Source organism: Strongylocentrotus purpuratus, unplaced genomic scaffold, assembly GCF_000002235.5.
Source record: "Strongylocentrotus purpuratus isolate Spur 01 unplaced genomic scaffold, Spur_5.0 spur5_scaffold_2, whole genome shotgun sequence".
NCBI classification, from domain to species: Eukaryota; Metazoa; Echinodermata; class Echinoidea; order Camarodonta; family Strongylocentrotidae; genus Strongylocentrotus; species Strongylocentrotus purpuratus.
Window position 1 is genome coordinate 24,781,857 of NW_022145605.1, and position 25,043 is coordinate 24,806,899.

The window sequence follows — 25,043 nt, forward strand, 5'->3', positions numbered from 1 at the left end:
GAGAAGGGAAGAAACAAGTAGATATCTTTAGGGAGAGAGGAATATAAAGAAAGACAGTTGGAAAGTGTAAGTGTGATTAAAAACTAATATAAACCCTAAATGCTGATTCCAGTGGACTTAAGATTTGAAGGAGCTTGTAGCTTGTTAATGTAAATAAAAAATCCCACTTTTGCTCTTTCTCTCTCTCTCTCTCTCTCTTTCTCTCTCTCTCTTTCATTTTATCACACATTTTCTCCCTTTTTTTGTCTTAGTCTATCATCTAAAACAGTTAAACAACAAAATGATTCACACTCAAGTATTACCTGTTCTTAGTTCATGTATATTTCTTCCATCAATATATTTTTTTATTCTACACTGATACATTAACAGATAACGATGGCAAGAAAACTATATACAAACTCCCAAGAGTTTCATCATATATATATATAACCACATTTGTGATAACATTGTATCAAAGGTTCAATAACATAATTATATCAGTATACGCATGTGATTAGTAGTCTACACAGTCGAATTACTTGCACATATTTTGAGATGAAATTACTTCATCAGACGGATTTAGGCCTACTATAATGTAGTAGATAGTAGGAACTTTCCTTAGCGAGGTAATTAGTGCATCAAAAACCATTACAGAACCCATATAAAATTTACAAGCGGCCAATTTCATCAAAGAAGCACAGTTATACCAGAAAATATAATTCTTGACAACCTTCTCTTCACATTTGTATTTGTATGATTGTGCAAGGAAAATCTCATTAAAAATTATTGATATGGAAAGGTGGCCCAATGTGAATTTATCTTGTTAAAGATTTAAATTGCTTGTTATGCCATGAAAAAAAGATTTAAAAATGAACTCTTCCTGTGCCATGGACTTTTGCAAGTTCAATATTTTCAATAAAAGGTCACGATGCCAACTTTCAAATGCTCATCTCTCTCTCTCTCTCTCTCTATCATGGTATTGCATAACAAAACTGTACATTTTTTAGAATGAGGTTTTTTACTCTTTTCAAGCATACCAAACATTCAATTTTAAACAATTTTTGAAACAAAAAAATGGCCAGTATAGCTATTATGACCTCAAAGTATCATGGATATTTGTCTGCCAAGAAAATGCAATTTCAATATAGTTGATACAATTAAAATAAAAAAGATTACATTGGAAAGGAAGGAAGTGATGCAAATGTAATGTCACAAGAAAAAGCATAATCATGTCTGGGTATCATTTTACCCTTCACTTGTAGTATCACAAGCACAATCAAACAGAGGACTTCATTGCATCCATATATCAATATTGCATCATCACTTGATTGCTAGCATATAGTTTTATAAGTATATGATGATGATAATAATAATAACTGGCTTTGGAAATCACTGTTCCTTGATGATACAGAGAGCACAATAAAAGCATCCAAGATTAAGCTAAATTGATCTGATAAGATGCTCGAGCATTCGAGGAATGTTTTCAGTAAATGTACCCTTAAAAGTCATGTATAGTTTTGGTAAGCCCTCAAAACCTTTTGTCAGATTTCTTTGATTTTAGATGATGAAAGATTTCTCTGATTTTAGATGATAAATAGGAAGATACTAGCAATACTAAGCTGCTGTGAAGTTGTGTCCTCTTCAAATGAAATATCAAATGAATGAGAAGTAAAAAATATTTAGATACCATCCTGGGATTCAAAATGGCAGCCTGTACTACACACTTGCGTAACTTAGGACTGTGTGTATACACTACAATCTGCACCCACACCCAGTCTCCAAGCAAAGAGCTGAGATTAATGTGTGATGACTCTAAGCTAGTACTACTCTAAGCGCTTTACAGATATATTATTAACCCGGTCATCGGACTCGAGCCCGCCCGCACACAATGTGTGCACATTCTCCACTCCCTGGGGAGTATTCCAGCCAGGCGCCATTTTACAGACACTCACAATGCTGAGCAAACTACATTAACGTTCGCATCCTACTGGGTACCAATTTAGCACCTGGGTGGAGAGTGGCAAATGTAGACTAACGTCTTGCCAAAGGACGTTAGTGTCGTTAGACCAAAACACCTCTACGTTCTACCTGAAATGAAAAATGTTCGGGTAAAATACTAGCTAGTATTCAGCCCTTTGTATCCTCAGGAAAAATTGTTTAATAAATCCACCTTCATTATCATTAATAGTTAAACATGACAAAAGAGATGCAACGTATGCAGCTATTTGACATGTAGGATACATATGGAAAAGAACTAATTTTAAAGCATGATAATCAAATTATGGAAATGTTTGGAGAGTCTTATTCATCGGTTTCCATGGTGATTCATTCCCAGCTCTTGATGACTGCTTCGTACTCATCGTGATCTATGAACGGCTTGTCAATAGACCTACAATGGAGGAGAGAAAGAATAACAACAACACATTGAATTCTATTGAAACATGTCTTCATCAAGGAGGCAGATACATGAAAATAGTAGAACAAGTCAACGCAAAGCGTAGCATCCCCTCGCAGGGTACAAATGGCCTTTATACATCAGAACAAGTTACCTCCATTGGACTATTCTATTATATTATTAGGCAAGGAAGTTAACCACATTTTCACATATATAATTAGGTGTTTTTGCATATTTAATGAGCTATGAACTTTCACCTTTCACCTACATACTCTGAAATCGAACTTAGGCTGTGTTTTGATACCATGAACCTTCATATCAAATATTAAAATTTGTCAAACATTACTCAAGTTATCGAATGGAAACCAGATTTGCATATTTAATGAGCTATGACCTTTGACCTACATACTCGGAAATTGAACTTAGGCTGTGTTTTGATACCATGTACCTTCATATCAAATTTCATTAAAATCCGTCAAACATTACTAAAGTTATCAATCAGAAACCAGATGTGTATTTTTTCGCATATTTAATGAGCTATGACCTTTGACCTTTGACCTACGTACTCCATAATCAAACTTATTTTTAATTGATGAAATTGCCAATAGTGAGCACGCACTATTAAGCAGGCATCAACGCACGCGCATACCATGCTCCTCGCGTACCAAGCTTTATGTTTATTGTGACGCGGAGTGCAATTCTGTTTGATCCATTGGTACCATTGCACGGCGACGTCACTTACCTCACCATATACTTTGTATATCGTTAGTGACGTCAGAGTGCAATGGTGCGAAAGGATCAAACGGAATTGCACGGCTGGAGAATGATGCTGTTTAATGGTACTTTTAGCGCATGTCATGTGATCAAGAATTGACCAATGAGGTTGCAAGAATCTTAGTAGGTGTTGTATAATAAAGATTATGAAAGAAATAAGCAGGGTGCTGGGAAATTGTGGCATAAAACTTGGAAGTATTGATGATTCACATGAATTTACTAATGAATATACACAGTTAACAACTAAATTATTCATACCCCTTGTAAATTTGTTATTTTTGTGTTTTCGTAACTCAAGAATGAAAGGTGGACTGGTTCAATTGGGTCCTTTGTAGAATACTTTCAGATGTAAGATTTGCTACATATGTATGTCAAATTCTCAAGAAACATAAATCAGGACAAATTTTTCACACACTTAAATAATTACAAAATTTGGTAAGGGTATGAGTACTTTGTAAACAGTATTATGGAAACAATACCATATTTGAAAATCACTTTGAGGAATATAAATCTTTGAAAAAAAAAAAAAAATATTCTCACCTGATCATGATCTCTCCGCAGTACACACACTCGGCTGCAACGATGTCATCAAGTTCATTTCGTAACCTGTCTATTTCCTCCCTCTTGGTGGCGCCCTCCGTAGATGTGGATGAACCCTGAGGGCGCTGTCCATGTAGGGTCGTGAGCTGTGATTGGATCTCACTAATGCGGATATTCTTTGCTGGTGTCAGATGAGGATGGACCTGACGAAAGAAGAGAGAGAGAGCATTTCATTCGATTCTTGGACATCTCCTCTATTTATAATGCAATTTAAGCGCCACCAGTGCACAAATATTACCAACTTTGCCATACTTGAGTGGCCTTTGTATACAGGTTTAATAGACGCCTCTCATAAAATCCACTTCTGACTGAAGAACAAAATGGACAGTCTCTCTCAGTTTAAGGAACCTATACTAAAGGACCACCAGTGCACAAAATAAAACCAACTTTTTCATACTTAAAGGGATCGTTTAACAATGTTAAATCTGAGATACACGACCCTACGTGTTATCAGTGTCTGTGATATGGTGAAATATTGAAGCCCTAAAAAAATTGCGCTTCAAAATGATCAAGAAGTGCCTCAAAAAAGTAAAAATCTTTGAGTGACCGGTTTTACCATACTCGTTTCCCCCAATAGACTGTAGTGTTATGAAAACCGTCAGGCGAACGGTTTTCAAAATTTGTAATTCCAATCATAAATATCTTGATAATCAGACAGGCGATCAGCTTGTAAAAGTCATGGGGTTCCTGACTGACCTAAAAGTTTATAATTATCATAGCATCATGAGCTAAATCCAGAATTTTGTTTCAGAATCTGAGACAAAGTTACCGGATCCCTTTAAGTGGCCTTTGAATACAGGTTTGATGACTAACACCTCTCATAAAAATCCACTACTGACCGATGAACCAATTGGACATACATACCTCGGTGACCAGACAGTCTGAATGGAACATGTGCTCACAAGGGAACAGATAGAATGACCGGGTCAGCAGGGGGTAGTTACAGGAGGCACATTTCTGCTGTCCACTCACAATACCATACCTAGGTGAAGAGATGAGAAGGGGAAAGATATAGAGGTAAGAGTCAAACTTAAAGTCAGTGTAATGTAACATTCTCATAAAAAGTAGCTATGAGTTAAAACTGTAATCAGGTGAGTTTTATAAAAAAATTCATCATCCTGTCGGCTAAGCCAAATATCATATGAAAAAAGTAAAACAAATCTTTAAAAATGTCATTCTTCAAGGCCGCCTGTACTAGTGTGGACAGGAGGGATAAAACCACCCATCTAGGTCACTGACATGTAGCTATCTCATCAACTCAGCTCTCAATTAACATAAGAAAAAGAGGATTATGGGGGACAAACAGGCAACTATTAAGCATTGTTTTCTATACAGAGGGAGCAAGTAGCTACATGTAGTACAGTGGGGCTTTAACTAAAGAAACAAATTAGAAATAAACAAATTGAAATTGTATTGTATTGAATTGAATTGAAGGTTGTGGGCCAGATTTTACTGAACTGAATTAAAGTAAAATATAGAGCTATCGCAATTGAGTGGTTTAAACACAGGACTGGAGATGAGATTATCTTTGGTTTGAGTCCTTGTGTCCTCCAGCAAGACATTCTTCATCTACATTTGCCACTCTACACCCAGGTGTTAAATTAAATGGGTCTTAAAAAGTCTTGAGTACAGAAAGCAGTAGCTTAGCTAGGACCAAGTTTGTTGAATAAGCACTACAACATAAGCATGATGATGATGATCATCATCATAATTATCATTATTATCGTTATTATTATCATTATCATCATCATCATCATCATCATCATCATCATCATCATCCTCATCCTCATCCTCATCCTCATCCTCAGCATCAAAATCATTATCATCATCATCATCATCATCATCATCATCATCATCATCATCATCATCACCATCACCATTTATCATCAAAATTATCATCACCACCACCACCACCATCATCATTAGTTGTTACTGACTTGTTTCTAGTCTCTTGGATGTCAGATCTTAGTGCCTTAGCGCTCTCTGAGGCATCTTCCATATCAGCTTTGAGTGCTTCTATGTGTTGATTGTAATCTGCTAGAGAACTACAGATGGCATCCTACAGGGGAGGTACAGAATAACAAATAATTAGTTCAGTAAGATGCTTAATATCAACAGCAGTAATGTAGAGAACTACAAATGGCATCCTATAAAGGTGGTAAAGAATAACAAATAATCAGTAATAATCGTCAATCAAATATTAAGCAATGAAATGAACATTAAAAACAAAGTGAAACAAAAAATACAAATCAGGCTTAAGGGCATCTACATACTGGTAATAGTCTGTTAGAGAGCTAGATGAGTTTATGCAAATATTTGCAAAATTTCATTCTAAAGAATCTGTGGCTTTCTTTATATGAGTGCAATTTGAAGCCCTCATTTGTACACAACAAATGGGGTAATTAAAGCACTGCCAGTTGCTCAATTCATATTTGAAAAAAAATATGTAATTTTGATACTAATTAATGTATGCCAAAATACTTTAAGCAAAGTTTTCCATCATGATTTTTTACAACATTTGGGCAATTTTAAAATCACTGCAACATCCTTTAATTTACCTTAAAATGGTCAATGGTCACAAAGTCTGGAAAGAAAGGTAGGATATCCTCTATCTTTAGGAGAGGACATTCATGGAGCACCGCCATGGCTTTCTTGATGTCATTCTTCTCAGAGACGACATGCTTGGCGATGCGTAGCCATAGTTTACGTCTCAGAGCCTCGTCATCTTCAGGCTTCTCTGCGCTCTGTTTAGCAAGGTCTACATCAACCTAAAGGGTTCAACAAACATACAAATAATGACTCCAGACTTGTACTCATTCATGAGGCTTGGCTAAAGCCTTAAAACTGATTCATGCACATTACTATTCCAAATGGAATCCCTGGATATTTGTTTTGCTGACATGTAAGAAAAGGCTCAGACATAGTTTACAATGAACACAAATAGGAAACAATACATGGCAAGGGTACATTCTGGTGGTGACAAAGTAATAATTATGCATTTTCGTATAGAAATGTATTTTGAAATGCTGTACAAAATACATAGAATCTAGATATTTCTGTCCTTTTCTAACAAACTGCACATCTTCTGGTAAACAAAATTATTGTTTGCATTATTAGACAAAGAAATAATTAACAACTTTGTAGACCTCGGAAGGACCAAAATATTCCCTAATTACAAGCTACCAAATAGTCAACAATTTGCAAGGATATATGCAATCTTCGATGATCATTTGCGATTTTAAAGCATCTCAGTTTCATCAATCCATATACCGCCCTGTTTGATTTTGTTTTGTTTTGATAGAGTTGTCGTGGCCGAGTGAATATATGGATCACAAGGCCCGTGGTTAGAGTCCTGCCGCGGCACTAATGTCCTTTGCCACACTCGACCCAAATGAAGTAAATGGGTACCTGATAGGATTGTTCCTTGAAATAGACTGTGCGCTGATAACCGCTGCTAGAGCTAAAGCTAGAGTAATAACTTCCAAAGCTCTCTGGAAGCGCATAGGGACGTTATAATGTGATATGCGCTATACAAGAACTGAATATTATTATTTACCTGCAATGCTAGGTCCACAGCTTCCTCATAGAGTCCCATTGTAGTGTAGATGTGAACGCAGGCCTTGAAGTGCTTTCGCTCAGCACATAATCTCAAGGCATACTTCACGTCATAGTTCACATTATCTGCAATCTGCAGCAACAAAGTACATTGATGAATATATTAAATCAAGAAGAGAAAATGAATCATTTTGCTAACATTTTTTTCATATAAATTATAAGTTTAACCAAAAAAGACAATTTTGTTGAAGCCATTTGCAATACCATCATGTATTACTTCAATGGACAAAAAGGTAGACTTGACAAGAGTTTTCTTTTCATCCAATAATTAGTGAAGAATGTACTTTTATTGCTGATTAGCAATGCCTGTCACTTTGAATTTCTTTTAACTGGGTATATTAAACTACTATAATTATTTCCCATTGTAATTATTATAGCATGTACTGCATAATTTTCTATCATAATATATATAGTTTATACATTTTGTGTATATATATATATATATATATATATATATATATATATATATGCATTGCCCTCTTGTAATATCAGCACTTAGTTATTGTTCAAAAAAATTTAAATAATAACTTAAAGTCTGCAATATAGGTGAGGACACTTCTCCCTAGGCTGTTAAAAAATGGTGGCGCTCACAGTGCAGAGAGAGAAGACAAGTTTTAGATGGTCATGTTTCTATTGTATAGTGGTCTGTGACATGAACTAAAGATACATACCTCTCCTTGAGCTGCTAGGTAGCCCATCAGATTGGAGGGCTGGTGCTGACAGTAGAGAGACAAGAGATAGTTGTGGATGGCCTGTTCTTTGTTTCCCAGCTTCTTGATACAGTTCTCAAGATATCGGATGGCTTCCAGGACCTATCAATGACGAGGACAAGAAAAGTAATAATAATCAATAGGTGAATGGCAGTACAAAGCTACCTATAAAGATAGTGCTTTTCATTTTCAACAGAGGTACCATATGGACCACCACATATTTACTCATAGAGTGAATAGTCAATGAATATCAAGTATCGGCATGTATCTTCATAATGTTTATCCTTATCCTGGGCACCCTCTTGCATAAAGCATCTCTGCTATCATTCAAGTCAAATTTATGGTCTTTAATCGTTCCTTAATCTCATTACTCACTAAGCAAAGCCATTTTTAGTCCTTGCACATTTCATCGTCATCATCACTATCACCATCATCATCACTATCACCATAAACATCATCATCACCATCATCATCATCATCACTATCATCATCATCACCATCATCATAATCATCATCACTATCATCATCATCATCATCATCACTATCATCATCACTATCATCATCATCACCATCATCACTATCATCATCATCATCATCATCACCATAATCATCATCATCACTATCATCATCATCACTATCACCATCACTATCATCATCATCACCATCATCACTATCATCATCATCATCATCATCATCACCATAATCATCTCATCATCATCATCATCATCATCATCATCATCACCATCATCATCATCATCATCATCATCATCATCACTATCATCATCACTATCATCATCATCATCACCATCATCACTATCATCATCATCATCATCACTATCACCATAATCATCATCACTATCACCATAATCATCATCACTGTCATCATCATCATCACTATCACCATAATCATCATCACTATCATCATCATCATCATCATCATCATCACTATCATCATCACCATCATCACTATCATCATCATCATCACCATCATCATCATCATCACTATCATCATCAGTATCATCATCATCATCACCATCATCATCATCATCACCATCATCATCATCATCATCACCACCACGATCATCCTCCTTATCTTTATCTTTAACTCATTTCCATTACATCCTGCCACATTTTACAAGCACTTTTCTCCTGTTATCTGTTTATCCATTCATTCTCACCATCCTTTTAATACCAAAACCCAACTCCTAAAAAACCACCCTCATCTCCATCTCCATCTTATCACCATAGCAACAGTACACACCCCTTCATTACCTGCATCTCCGAGGGTCCACTGTCGCACTGCACCAGGGATGGGATGAGTTTCTTCGCCTTCAGCGCCTTGCCTTGCTCGATCCACGCCGATACCAGGTCATGGGGGATGTGCTGCATCAGTACAGGTGAGAACTTATAGAAGAGAGCCGCGCTGTTCGTTGGTTTTCTCAGAACACCCAGGACCGCGGTGTAGTCCTCATTCTGTATGTGATGCCTGATCACTCTCTCATAATCTGTGTACAGTTTAAATGTCAATATGACAACATGATGACTAAGGAGATATCCAGAAAGGTCTTCTCTGATTTTTCGGGATGGTTCATAACCTCAACCATTACATTGCTAACAAGTTTACAGATATGTATACCGTGTGAGTCAAAAAAAAGTTTACACCTAGAAAATTGCTAATTATTAAAAAAATAATCTATGAAAGGGTAAATTATTATGCATCTTATGAAAGAGTATTTTATCCCTAATCATTTGGTATTATATTTGTGTGGTATGTGTTCACGTGTATAAGTCGTGTGTATGTGCGTGTTTGACTTTGCTTCTACAAAAAGCATATGCAATGCATTTCATTTGATACATTCAATTCATTCTCTCACTCCGCTAATCCCAATATAATACATGCTGTAGGCATCACTTTGGCGCAAGTTGATTTTTGCACTCTCGCAAACAATGCCTCCTGTTCATCCAAGCGTGAACACATACCACACAAAAACGATACCAAATGATTTCGGATAAAACACTCTTTCATAAAATGAATATTAATTTGCTGTTCATAGATGATTATTTTAAATAATTAGCAATTTTCTAGGTGTAAACTTTTTTCGACTCACACAGTATATTTATATATATATATATATATATATATATATATATATATAACTAAGATTCCATGACCAAGTTTCTAATCATTGTCTCGTTGTTACTGTCAATCTTAACAAAAACAATGTTCCTTCATATAAAAAGCCACAATTTACAAGGTTAAAAGCCAAAAGAAGAAAAAAAACACAATAGATTCGTTATTGTAATAGAGGATTAGATATGACAGAATTGGTGGTTTAAAAACTACCTTCAGTGCTGTAAGGATGAAGGAAGGATACAATAAACATCATGATGAGACAAAACCAATGAAATAAATGAAGAAAGAAAAAGAAATTTGTTCTGATCTTCACAGAAGTATTTACAGGAATATGTCTCCATCATGAAATCTAATGCTGTACATTCCTACTTTATATAATATCACAATCTTTCTGGCCAGAGTATATTTGAGTGATGGCATTTTACAAGGAGTGAGCAAAATACTTTCTGTTACACTAATTGATGTTATTACACAAGGGCAACGATAAATAAGAGAATGAGATATTTTTTACCTTGCATGAGCATTGCAAAGTAGACCATATTCTCCACATCTCCATGGCTAGCTATCAGATCATACACTGTGTTTACATTGCTGCTGAGGCATTCCTGTCAAAAATCAATAGTATTGCATAACTGTAATTGACAATTTGATCATGAAGTATATCGCATTCCATAGGTCAATTATTAATACAATTCATGTGTCCTACATTCTCTACTCTACACACGCATTAATACTTCATAAATGTATGTCTTCAAATATAGGTAACTTTTAATAAGTTTATCATTATACCATTCTTGTCAATGTCGTCTTGTGGTTCAGAAAAGTGTACAAGAAGTGTGCTATATTACTATGCTGTATATATTATCATTCTTAATAAGTGGGCGGAATGGCCAGTTCATACTGTACATACTGGTAGTCCTGCAAATATGCAGATGAGTCCATTTAGATAATATTGAGGAATAAACTCAAGTTAAAAAATAATATACATATTCATAAATGTTATGTAATCCCCATAGGCAATCATGGTGCATTCCTTGAATAGATGTGGTCACACACCCCTTTGCCTTCTCATTCTGCTCATGCGCATAATTAACATACAGGAATATGTATAAGGGTTCTTTTCTGAGGCAGAAACAAACACTAGTCCTGGAGCATCTCCACCACTGTGAGAGAGTCGAGTGACCACATTCCATTCTTCAGAAATCTGAAGTAATGCAGGGAAAATTGAACAATGTACTTACTTTATGCCACTATATTGCAGCCAAAGAATAATCTTTGGCTTTACATTTTAAAAGGAGATAGTAGTCAGTTGTGCAGTAGGTCAAAATTCACTGACACCAGACTTGGCAGAAATACTATTAATGGGTGTAAAAGTTATGCACACAGCAACATGGGGTCCCATCAATAAATACCCCCTAGTCTATCAGAGAGTCTTCAGGTGAGGGAAATGTGTGGGAAATGTAAGATAACAACTTTTCCATATTGGGCAATAGTTGGGAAATGCAGAGCATTAACATAAGGCTTGTTGGTCAGAAAACTGAAGGCTAATCCTGGTGATTGAGAACACTTGTTATTGGGTATATTGGGTAAATTCCTCATAAGAGCCCACTACAAATGATCCAACTAATAAGAGAATGTACATACCATGACCCTGGTGGTAGCCAGGAACTTCTGGAATTCTTCTTGCTGTTCCTTGAACCTAGTCTGCTGATCAGCTTTGCCCCTCGCTGCTCCGAGCTGATTGAGATTGAGCTCAATCAGCCACATCACTAACATGGTCAGCTGGGTTTTATCCTAGGGAGAAATCAGAGAAAAGAAGAATACAATAAAAATTGATATTTGCCTTTCCAATATATGCTTCTAGTTGGTTGAGATTGAGGGTGTACATTTTAAGCAAGGACAATCATTTCAATTGACTTTCACACAACTATGACCACCACTGAAATCAATTTTACATACGTATAAAAATGAAGAAAATTATTGAAATGTGTTTAATAATTCAAATATGAATAGTGTATACATTTTAGAGTTATATATTTGTTGTGTGTATATAAACATACTTGCTTACACAGAAATGCTTTGAATTTGATGCAAATCAAAACAAATTACGATTCAGTGATTATCATTTAAGATAACTTTATTGTCATAAGTTATGGTGGATTGAACTTTTGCTATTGGTTGGCTCGATTCGCCAACTGCATACTTATTAAACACTGTTATTCTGAAATTTTTCTTGGACAATTTGGTAAACAATAAATGAATGAATGAATGAGAAAATAAGCCTGCTCTCAAACCTACCTCGGCCTTGAGAGCACCAAGCTTCTTCATGAGGAAGACCTTGAGAGCATCCGTCTGCTTGGCTTCGATGAACTTCAGGGAGATCTCTTCAAAAGACTTCTCCGTCATGGCGTAATACATGGCACTCTTGTCATACCTTTCAAGTAAAAATCACAACATGCTGTAACCTAAAATGCTAAGACTATTAAAGATTCAATCACTTACGATGATCTTGAAATGGGGCAACCCAAAACAAACCAAGGATGTTACTGCCATTACTTATACAGTCAAACCTGCTTTAACAAGCACCTGCAAAGAAAGACCACTTTTTTTTGTTTCCCTTGAAAATGGTTCCTCATTGAAACATTTACTATAGGCACATGTCTACAAAGACCACCTGCATATAAAGACCACTTTTCTTGTCTCCCTTGGGTGGTCTTGATGAACAGGTTTCACTGTATTTGAAGATTGACTTAGTCCCTTGGATAGGATGTTAAGCTGTATGTCCTCTGGAGCATACTGACCAACATATTATACATGCTTTCTTAGAACTTGTGTAACATAAGCAGCCAATCAATGATAGTCACACGACCTCCTTTTGAATTATTGACACTTGCTATATTACCTTCAAATTAAACCGATTTATTTATCCAAAGCAACAAGAAGGTGCTTCAATATGGACAAATAAATTCAAGAGAGTTTGCTGCGATGCTCCTTTTGAAACGATGAAATGCTACATTAATGTATGGATGACTTCATACATGTACACATATTATTTGTGGAGGAACAGAAATATCATGTGTGTAATTGAAATTTCCTTTCAGAATGAGTAATGATCTTCAGGGAATATTCCCATCTGGATGAAATTTTGATGGGTTATCGTCATTGTGCACAGCAACTATTGCTATCATGATAAATGATATATCAGCAGTTCTAAACCTGGTGTAATACATGAAGAATATGACAGATGAAAATGCATGTAACAATATTCAATAAATGTTTTGTGGGCCTGACTCTTCATTTTTGCTATCAAACAAACTATCTCATCTGTTTCTTCTCCAGGTTATGCATTGGTGAGTACAGCAAAATAACTGTTTATTACAACAGAGAATAAAAAATCCCATTAGTTTTCACAACAGAGAATGAAGATCCTATAACTATTCACACCAAAGAATGAAAATTCAATAACTTTTCACAGCAAATATATATCACGGTTTAATAGCACAAGATTAGGATCACTGCCTTTATCATTCCTATCAACATCATCTTCATCTCCCTCATCATCATAATGGACAGAGCTGATACTGCTATCAATTTAACCCACTGACTACTGGATTCTATCATTCCAATAGGCTTACTAAAGGAACAGCCTGGTTCCATTAGGCAACCAGTTGACAAAATTGAAGAAAAGAAAGAAAAAAAACTATCAATATACATGTAGTACATGTAATAGAACTATTCATATTCAAACCATACATCATTAAACTCGCTTTAATAATTACTTTTTCATTTCAAAGAAGTGTTCCGCCTGTCTGCTCATGACCTGGTCTAGATGTGCAGGGTTGTCCCTGACAAACTCCTTAGCTCGATCAAAGTCACCCTTATCAAGATAGATCCTCCAAACATCCCTGTATTCAACAGAATATAATACAATATTGTCAGTTTGTCAAATGTAAACATTCCTGCGATATTCATTCATTGCACTGTACTTTCAATTAATACTTCTTTCGTGAAAAACAAGTCAAGTGGTATGCCTGGCTGGAATGCTCCCCAGGGAGTGGAGAATGTGCATACATTGTGTGTGGGTAAGCTTGAATTGGATGACCAGGGTAATAATACATCTGTAAAGCGCTTAGAGATATCGTCGATGTATCAAGCACTATAAAATGTTATTGCGTCACCTCCACCCTACAATTAGTGGGTACACGTAGAAAATCATTTTATAACATGCTCATAACAAGTCTGGTAACCATCAGACAATTGGACTTTGAATCCCTTCAAAAATGATCTTTGTATAGCAACAACTAGAGACATACTAAAGTTTTTTGTCTTACAGTCATCAGTGTAAATCGCAAGAATGAACAGAAAACCGAAATTGGACAGCCTGTTTTGATTAAAAAGTTGGTATTACATGTACTAGTTCTACTTATATTACTACTACGGCAGGCAATAACAGCCCATTATTTTTTTGTGCACTTTTTTCCTTTAGCTTCCGTTTATATTGTCCGATTTCAAATTTCTGTCATTCAGTCATTTTTTGCGATTCCCTGTGATAAGTGCAGTACATAAAGGTTTAGTATACCAGCGTTGTTACTATTCTGTGATTTTACAGAACCAATCATCTCTTTAAAATGATCTTTATCCTATCTATCAAATATGGTAAGATTTTGAGAGGGAAAGACCCACATGTAGCAAAGCTCTGTATGAAATCTACATATATGATTGATAAGAATGCCAATGACAGAAATACAGATAACATAGATTTATTAAAGGTGAAATTCAAAGAAAATCACAAATATGTCAACTAATGTATGACTAGAAACTGGTAAGCTAACATATGGCCATCGTACAAGTTTTAGGTCAAATACATATCGGGTGATTTATAAAAATACAAATACAACCACCTGCATAGCAGCTGGGATATACGAGAGATTCGCCGGAAAAATAACGATGTTTTAATGACGTCACTATATGGACCAATACTGCCCAAGCAGACGACATTCCATAGAGAATGAACATAATTGCAAAGCTTTTAGTTGTCAAATTATAATGAGTTTAGTGTATATAAATGTGATGGCATGTCAAACCATTCAAAAGGGATATGACCCGATTCCGATAACTAAAATCTTTTGCTTGTAAACACACAGGATAGGGGTTAATTAACAATCAAAGAAACCAGACTTTCGAATTGAAAACACCCGGAATGATATTAAGGACGGCATTTGTTCCCTCTTGAAACGCCGAACATACCGCGGTGTGTGCAGCTGAATATTCAATGGCGTCTTAAATTGTTTACAAGCGACAGATTCCTTTATTTTTGTATCGCTGCATTTGTCATCAAAATAAAACCATGCGCGGGGTTTAGAGTGAGGCAATATATTATAAATTTAGCCTGACGGTAGTGAAGTAAGAGAAAAAACTCGAGATAAGATGAAAACACAGGCACTGAAAATGTGTGAGATGTCATGCGACATCGTCTGCTTGTGCAAGTCATGTCCATACTGTGATCTCACACATCTCTGCAGCGTTCGGAGAGTTCTTCAGGTGCTATGCCGGGGCTGTATTTAAGCGTTTTATAATTTATAATAATCATTACTTCGAATGTTTCCAAGCATTGAATTTTGATAACCTTGTCGAATCAAAGTTTCAACTTTGCAATAATGAAATAAAGTTAGTTTTTTAAATCAATGAATATCTACTTTAAACAGGCAAAGTAAATCCTGACCAAATCAAAACAAACACTCTAACAGAGTTAAAAGGCCAGTCTAAGACCTGAACAATAAGTGGGTTAAATCACTCAAATCTATACCGAAACCATTACCATTACCAGAACTTTAACCTTCAAGCATTATATTTACCTTGCTTCTCTGACTATCTTATACATGAAGACTGACGTGTCAGTGAAAGCCCAGATAGTACCCTTGATTCTGTCTCTACACAGCCCCATCAGACGACCAAACTTCTGAAAGAAAACATAAATGGGCACCGTTTATATCAACAAATGTGGTAATATCAATCATAACCACAATATTACATTACATATTACACATCACATACTTCTTTCATGCCAATTTTCCTTCAGCTCTGCCTTCTTCTACTACTTTGTTGCTGTAGCTCCATACTGCCACACTGTACTACTACTTAACAATTTCCAATAATTAATTTGCCTTTACAATGTCTATGTTTATGCAATGTTTCCTCCTTCTTTTCTCTATTTTCTTTATTTTCCCTTTTTCGTAATCTTGATTTTATGTAAATTATGTACCAAAGTTATTGTTATTTAGTATATTTTGTGAGGGTCATTTTTAACGAGCCATTTATGTTCTTTTCATGATTCTCCCACTCCAGATGTCATTATATATGTTTGAATTTTGAAGATTATATGATATTGTTTCTTATGGTTCTAGGACAATTACCCCCTGGGCAATCACCCCCCGGAAAATTACCCCCCGGAAAACTACCCCCAAAGGACAATTACCCCCTGGAATATTACCCCCCGGAGAATCACCCCCCGAGGACAACTACCCCCCAAGGACAATTACCCCCCGGAAAATTACCCCCCGGAGAATTACCCCCCGAGGACAATTACCCCCCCGAGGACAACTAACCCCGAGGACAATTACCCCTAGGACAATTATCCCCCGAGGACAATTACCCCCCGAGAAATTACCCCCCGAGGACAATTCCTCCGATGACAATTACCCCCCGTGGACAATCAGGATTCAATAGCAAAAGACGATCTGACACATTGAGAGATAGCTTCGAGCCCATAAGATCCCCTGGATGAACCCATAGGCATTCAAATACTTTATCATGTTGTCTTCCTCATTACTACCCATTTCACTTTTATTATAATTTATGCAACGCCAGTGCGGTTGCTAATTTCCACGAAGGACGTAAGTTTTAGGTAATTGTCCAGCGCTTTTCAAAATGCATAGAAATATATTTCTCTGGAGCAGCGTTATTTTAACTTTTTGTTAGTTACGGTACCCTCTTAAGAAATGAAAAGTTTCTCCCTAATCCCAAAGTCTTTACAGATTATTAATTTTGCATGACTCTGGCTCTCGTCAAGTGCTATGCACACACGTATGCAGGCACGTACGCAGGATTTTTTCAAGGGGGGGGGGGGTTTAACATTTTTAAATCGGGCCGAAAATTTCGCATCGACTCAGCCAGCCGCTGAATAAGCGGGGGGGGGGGGGGGGGGGGGGGGGGGGGGGGGGGGGGGGGGTGGGGGGGGGGGGAAGAGGACACTTTTGAAAATTTGACCGTTGGGGGGGGGGGGGGGGGGGGGTAAGGTCGTCTTTTTTGGGTCAGCCATGGGAATATTTTTTTTTTTTTTTAGGGGGGTTTATACACATAAAAATACCAAAGGGGGGGGTTAACCCCCAAACACCCCCTCCCCCTGCGTACGCGCCTGCACGTATGGGCACATTTAAGAATAAATAGGAGAAGACTTTTTCAAACTGGTAAAAAATTAGTTTGTAATCCACAAACTAGAAACTATTTAAAGCACTGTATGCGGGCACCTTGCCGCCAAATGTACATAAATAAAAAGTGATATATTCGGTCATGATCTTGAGGATATTCGGGCCTCTCGTTGCCCTTATTTGCTTTGCTGTTAGGATATTGTCAGCGAGCGAGGAAGGAAGACACTGTAGTATCTTCAAAATCTATTTTCTCATGTAATTACATATTTTAACCGTTTCTGGTATTTGATTTTTTTTTACAAAATCAACGTTTTCCAAATCATTCGTTTGCGGCACCCCGGTTGAAAAACGCTGTACTAGCGTTACAAAATCAAATGAGATAAATTACCAGAGAGCGGATATTTATTATCTTTTGACATGGCACCGTACATATTACTTGAAGGCAATTTCTATTTCAAAATAATTTAACATACACGAAAACATATTATACTTCAGCACGACAACAGAAATAATGGATAACGTGAAGAAAACCTTAATTATGGATCATGGCATGGACGAGGGCCCATTATACAAACAAAGACAAATACACGATCAGCTGATTAAAAAAGTTACAGAGGATGCATAAAGGAAATCTTACATCCTAATTTCTTTGTTGTGCCATTGATGGTGAGAGAAGCTGTAACGCGTACTCATCTGCGCGCTGTATTGTTCAGTTTCTAAGAAATGTAATTTCTGTTCTTTACTCGGTAGCAAAACTACAGGGGAATTAGGCAACCTCCACCCCCCATATCGAATTGAATAATTTGAAAAGACTGAAATGAACTTCATACAGTGTAAATAACAAAGAAAATGAAGGTTTTAAGCAATTTTCTGTAAATAGCAATTTGGAGAGAAGCTTGCGTTATACGTCACAGTGTTATAAATTCCTTGGGGGTGATTGTCATTGGGGGTCATTGTCCTCGAAGGGGGAGGGGTAGTTGTCCTCGGGGGTAGTTTTCCTGGGGGATAGTTGTCCTCGAGGGTAATAATAATAATAATAATAATAATAAAAATAATAATAACGTTTTATTTACCCAGCGTAGCCACTTCAGTTATGAAACTGCTCTTCCAGCGGAAACTGCTCTTCCAGCGGGCCCTGCATAACTTTATATGTTATTACCACCCTTCTCCAATCTAATATGCTGAGCGCCTAGCTAGAAGGCAGAAGGTCCCATTGTTATAATTCTTTGGTATGACTCGGCCGGGGTTCGAACTCACGACCTCCCGATCATGAGGCGGGCGCTCTAACCACTGAGCCACCATGCCCAGTAGTGTCCATGGGGGTAATTGTCCTCGGGGGTACATGTAGTTGTCCTCGGGGGGTAGTTGTCCTCGGGGGGTAATTTTCCGGGGGGTAATTTTCCGGGGGGTAATTGTCCTTGGGGGGTAATTGTCCTCGGGGGGTAATTCTCCGGGGGGGGGGATTTTCCGGGGGGTAATCGTCCTACGGGGGTAGTTTTCCGGGGGGGTAATTGCCCGGGGGGGTGATTGCCCAGGGGGTAATTGTCCTGATACGGTTTCTTATATTGATGTGGAAATAAATGAATGAAATAAAGTACTTTGTACCACAGGATTGTTTCGTTTTAAATGCTGCCTTAATCTTTGTTACTTCAAAAGGTCAATGTACATGTACAGGTAGAGAAGCCAATATGACATTTTTAAATCTTTCCAAGTTTGCAGGATGTCATTATTTCTCATTATTTCTAATGATTTCATAGTAAATACGAAACATATACTTACAGACTGAGAGATATCTTCATCGATGAGCTGTTCATTCAGGACACACAGGATCTTCACTCTGTAAAAAGAATTGAACAATAAATTAAGATTGTAATAATGATTGTACCAATATATCACAAAGAATTATATCCTGTCGAGAATAAAAGTAAAGTACAGCATTCTGCACAGAATTAACTTGAGAAAACTTTTATAAAATGAGCTCAAATTTATCAAGAATGAATATTGCTTTTCCTGTATTCATTGACGAAATGTGATTTGCTTTCCATGAATGTAATATCTAATGTAGATTTAACTCTAAAAATAGGCAAGTGGATTTAAACAATGGATGGGAATACCCTCTCATTAATATTCTAAATTTTATCATCTCCATCTTGCATACAAAACACTTAAAGCATGGCAACTGTCCTTTCCATCTTTCTATCCCCTTTTTCCTTTATATCTCACTCCCCCCCCCCCCCCCCCTCTCTCTCTCTCTTTTTCTCTTCTTTTCTATCATTCCTCTGCCTCCTTTCTCTCTCCTTCGCATATTCCTCCCGTTCTATCTCTCTCAAAAAGCAAATAAATTTCAACCTTAAAATGGATATAACAAATGAAGTGTGAATACTAAAATTTGAATTGGATGGTAATTGGCAATGAAAGGACATTTTCAAGAAATTAAAATCAGATGTGAGCATATTGGAAGAAAAAGATACATTTATGATAACTTGATCATGATTTTTATATTCATGAGAGCAACAGAGACACTTCATTCATGTACAGTCAAACCTGCTTTAGTGACCACCTGTCTACAAAGACCACATTTTTTGTTTCCCTTGAAAACAGTTTCTCTTTGAAAAATGTACTAAAGGAACCTGTACATAATTTAAAGACCCCCTGCCTATAAGGACCACTTTTCTTGTCTGCCTTGGATGGTCTTTATAAACAGGTTTCGCTGTACTAAAAGATCAATAACATGCCAGGATGAAGTTTACCTGTCTTGGCAGAGTGGAAGAACACGTACTTAAGGAACCTGTGCATTAAGACCACCTGCCCATAAGGACAATTTTTCTTGTCTCCCTTGGGTGGTCTTTGTAGACAGGTTTTTCAATATACCTGTCTTGGAAGAGTAGAAGAACATGAAACTCAGTAAGGACGACTGAGATGGGTCTTAGGAAGCTCTCTTGGTCTCTGGCTGGGTAAGGTAAGAGATGACTGTCACAGGTCAGGTTGTCTCTGGACTGGCTACTGAAATCAAAACTACCAAAGTACACTCCAGGACCTAGAGAGGAGAGGATAGGAGGGGAGGGGAGGAGAGGGGAGGGGAGGGGAGGGGAGGGGAGGGGAGGAAAGAGAAAGTGGAAGAGAGAATGGGATGAAGAAGGGAAGAGAGATATAGATAGATTTATAGATAGATAGAGAGAGAGAGAGAGAGAGAGAGAGAGAGATAGAGTTGGTCTAATATTGGTTAAAGGTCAGTAAAGACCAGTTCTGGTCATCCGATTGCGTTGTGAAAGAAACGTTGTGGAATCGATCAGAAAAGGTTGATCATCTAGCATATAAGTATCGGTGTGTACTGCAAGGTTCTGGAATCATCAAAATGATAAGAAATTTGGCCCAGTCTTGGTAAAGTTACAAGCACTGTACACAGAAAGATGTATATGGGACTAGATCACTACGCGACATGTGCGCGATATCTACCCGGTCCAGATAGATATAATAATTTACCAAATATATCAATTAGTAGGTGGTTTCCCGGCAAAATTTGTATCATCACGTATTAGTCAAAACATATTCTTTCACATGATTGGTAATAAGAGCTTCCATTTAATTTTTTGAGAAGGTGCGTTTCCAAAATTGGTCTATACCTTGAAGCAGAGAAAAGAAAATTTATCAGTATTGCCAGTACTGATTCGTTTGTACAGATCTAATGTGAATTTCAGAGAATATTACAATACTCAGAAATGTTTGTATTTGCTCAATCAAACAACCCATATACTAGTATAGCCTAGAAAGAAGTCTTACATGACTCTAGTATGAAAGCTAAACAAGGGAAACGCTCTCGGCATTCTCGCCTGCATTACGTAATTTGAAATGATGAAAAATTGAGGTTGGAACATTATTTATAGGCAGGGTGGCCCATTATCAGGCCTCAAAAAATGAAATCCTCTGAATATAATCAGCATTTTGAAGTGAATATTGACTAAGAATCATGAACAAATAACAAAAATTGATTCATTTATTCTCATATTATGTTGTGAAAACATAATCCAAGTCTACTGACCTAAAATGACCTTTGACCTTGTGACCTGGAATTTGTGTCATATGATTTGTGATACTTGATAACCCTTGGGTACAAGTTTCATGGAATTTGAACAAACACTTCTGAAAATATGCTAAAAATTCAAAATCTTGATGTTGATGCCACAAAAATGGTCTAAGTTTGTTGACCTAAAATGACCTTTGACCTTAACATAGTGACCTGAATTCAACTCACATGATTGGAGATACTTGATTACCCTATAGTCCAAGTTTCATTGACTAAGAACTTATACTTTCAAAATCAATCAAAAATTCAAAAACTTAACCTTAGGTTAAGTTTTCGATGATAATGCCACAACATAGTCTAAGTCTGTTGACCTGAAATGACCTTTGACCTTGACTTTGTGACCTGAAATTCAACTCACATGATTGGGGATACTTGCTAACTCTTTAGTTCAAGTTTCATTGACTAAGGACTTATACTTTCAAAATTATATCAAAAATTCAAAAACTTAACCTTCGGTTAAGTTTTTGATGTTGACGCCACCGCTGCCGTCGCCGCCGTCACCGGAAAAGCGGCGCCTACATGTATGCAGAGCTGCCAACCTCCAGAACAGAAAATCAGTAATCACAAGGCTCAAAATCAGTAATTTGGGGTATAAATCAGTAATTTCTTATGCGGCGCTATGAATCTAAAAAAACGACACGCCAACACTGCGCGGACGCATGATTATCTGAAATTTTTGGTGATTTTACTCACACAAAGATGTTAAGTATTGAATTTCAGGTCATCACAACACAGTTTATCATGAAAAATGGCTCCTATTCACAGCACTCGCTACGATAAATCATATTTAATTCATTATAAAAAAATATAAAAAAAAAATTAAAAAAAATAAAAAAATAAAAAAATCTTTTTTTTTTTTTTTTTTTTTAAATCCGTAATTTGAGACAACATTCTGTAATGGTCGTTAATTTCCGTACCAATTACGGGAAATCCGTACTAGTTGGCAGCTCTGTGTATGTCTCGCTTTTTGCTACGCAGGCGAGACAAAAAATGGTGTCAAGATAAGTAGAAAAATAAAAGTGCTTAGTTTGTGAACTAGCAATGATATTGCAAACTCCATATCCATATCTCCATGAACACCTCTATATGGGTTGCTATTTCCAGTTAAACCCTATTGCAGATGATGACATTTCATCCTGAGTTTCTCTACCTTATTCATTTCAATAGGTCAATTACTAAAATATACTGTACATGAATTTGTTCAAAATAACTCACTAATATTTTTGTTTCTACTGTAACGGATATACAATATTACTGTTTGGATACAACATACCTGTCATCCATGCAAACGTCTTGGGTAGTCCTCGAGCCTTGGGACAGTACTGTTCAAGCTTACTGTAACCAAAGTTGCCTGGCAACTCCAAGAAACTGGCTGTAGTTAAGAAAAGAAGTAGAAATTCATCGTTCACATATAATCATGTCACAGCTATAATAATAATAATAATAATATTTGATATAATTGTATAGCGCACATATCCACCCTGCAAGGTGCCCATTTAACACCCAGCTATCACCAATGTGTATGAAGTACAGCAATTGGGAATGATCTTCAGTCCTTCTGGATAAAACTGAGCACAGAATAATTGGTTGCAAGACATCAAAAGAAACCATGTGTGAAATAGAAAAGCGTGAAGATAGCAACTTTGTTTCTAATTCCTTGAATCGTCCCAGTTTTTTCAAGAAAAATTGCAATTTCGATTGTACCCCTGGGGTCGTTTCATGAAACCAACTTCATGACAGTCATATTTTTGTCCGTGACCTACGGAGATGTCAGGAATCGGACAACCAGTTTTACAAAACCATGACCAGTGACAAATTCATGATTTCGATACTATTGGCTAGAAAAATATAGTCTTTGTCATGATCCATCAGATTTTATCCTGAATTAGCAAAAGAGATTATGAAGCTTAATCTAATTCAATCTGTTTGAACAAGTTGAGCGACAGCGTTGAGATATTGTTAATCTTGTAGTTATGACGGTTTTGAGAAACGACCTCCTGGTTCTATCTAGAGAAGTATAGATTTTTGATGATGGTCTGACTTACGTGTGATGTCTTCATACTTCTGGAAAACATTTAGAAAGATGGGTGTATCCGCTTGAGATGGTACGGTTCCAACAAACTGGTACAAACGCCTGTGTCAAGAGAAAGATGGATTGAAGCCACGTGATTTGGACTACCTTTTTCAATTCTCTGCAATTTCTACCAAAGATCATTTGTAATTTCCCAGTAACAAATTTATCTTGTGAATAGCGTAGAACTTAATATACATATTGTAGTGGTCATCAGACTTAAAATGGCTTTGGTTCAAATGACATCCAAAGCATCAGTGTCCTTTGAGATGACACTCATCTCCTCTCCTGTGCTATTCAGATAGTATTCCCCTGGAAGTGAAGGAGGTGTATGCCTTGTGAATAACAAGCTTAACCATGATACTGTAAAGCTTGTTGATTTGATTCTACATTTAAAATGATATTTACAGTATAATTGAAAATAAATGAGCAGGCTTCACCCCCCTGATTTAAGACACTATTAAACATTTCAATATTGTGAAAGTAGCTAAATTTTATCAATTTTGTTTCAATTAAAATATTCCTCAAACTTTAGAGAACAATGATTAACATTGAGGGGAAAATAGATCTTTAGTTCAATAAAGGTGATAACAAGAATTATTCAACTGCAGTACAGATTACTCTAAAATCACAGATACAATCAGAATTACAGGTATTCTTCCAAAAGGGTTTTAGATTACTAATACCACCCATATCATCTTGTTTCCATAACCTTTTGATTGATTTCCCGATGTGCATTAAAAAAAAACATAAATCAAAACAGTGCCTCTGATATCTGCAGTTATTTCCATTTCAATCTCTCCTAATAAAAAAATAAATGATGATAGTGCCTCTGACATCTGCTGCTATATTTGTTCGTTCGTTCGTTTATTCATTTCATTTTCATAAAACACAGAGCAAAAGCAAATAAACATACAAGTATATATACATACTAAAGCAGAGAATGTTCAGTTCATACGATAACTTCAAATGAAATAGGAGAACAAAGGAAAAGCCCATGGTGGCCTTGTAATAAAAAATGCCCCTGAATATTAGAATTTATATTCCTGAGTATATATATAAGTTAAAGATATCACAATATATCTAGATGTCAATCTCCTCCCAAAATCAGAAGAAAGGTGAATAATTTTTACCCTGGTGTGGTTGCCATGACAAAGAACCTAGCAACCTCTCCTGCTTTTGTTGCTGGGATACGTTCTACTTCAATCCCTGTCACTGGGACAGTACCTTCTTTACCAAGACTGAAAACCTGAA

General features: G+C 36.6%; 1 protein-coding gene across 2 annotated transcripts in view; it reads right to left on the reverse strand.

Annotated features, from left to right (window-relative positions):
- Positions 1-298: 298 nt before the first annotated feature.
- The window catches only part of LOC580372 (vacuolar protein sorting-associated protein 18 homolog), a 31,766-nt gene continuing 7,021 nt past the window's right edge, over positions 299-25,043 (reverse strand). The window contains exons 8-25 of one of the 2 annotated variants that reach the window (XM_030992049.1): positions 24,923-25,038; positions 23,764-23,852; positions 22,992-23,090; positions 20,506-20,671; positions 19,414-19,471; positions 16,063-16,163; positions 13,987-14,112; positions 12,506-12,641; positions 11,852-12,001; positions 10,719-10,812; positions 9,346-9,578; positions 8,035-8,175; positions 7,305-7,436; positions 6,307-6,516; positions 5,686-5,807; positions 4,613-4,730; positions 3,689-3,891; positions 299-2,368 (exon numbers count right to left, since the gene is read on the reverse strand). In XM_030992049.1, coding sequence (XP_030847909.1) covers positions 2,305-2,368; positions 3,689-3,891; positions 4,613-4,730; positions 5,686-5,807; positions 6,307-6,516; positions 7,305-7,436; positions 8,035-8,175; positions 9,346-9,578; positions 10,719-10,812; positions 11,852-12,001; positions 12,506-12,641; positions 13,987-14,112; positions 16,063-16,163; positions 19,414-19,471; positions 20,506-20,671; positions 22,992-23,090; positions 23,764-23,852; positions 24,923-25,038 — 2,358 coding nt within the window. In that variant the 3' untranslated portion in view covers positions 299-2,304. Of the gene's footprint in view, positions 2,369-3,688; positions 3,892-4,612; positions 4,731-5,685; positions 5,808-6,306; positions 6,517-7,304; positions 7,437-8,034; positions 8,176-9,345; positions 9,579-10,718; positions 10,813-11,851; positions 12,002-12,505; positions 12,642-13,986; positions 14,113-16,062; positions 16,167-19,413; positions 19,472-20,505; positions 20,672-22,991; positions 23,091-23,763; positions 23,853-24,922; positions 25,039-25,043 lie in introns of both variants that reach the window. The other variant, XM_030992048.1, reaches the window with a different exon arrangement.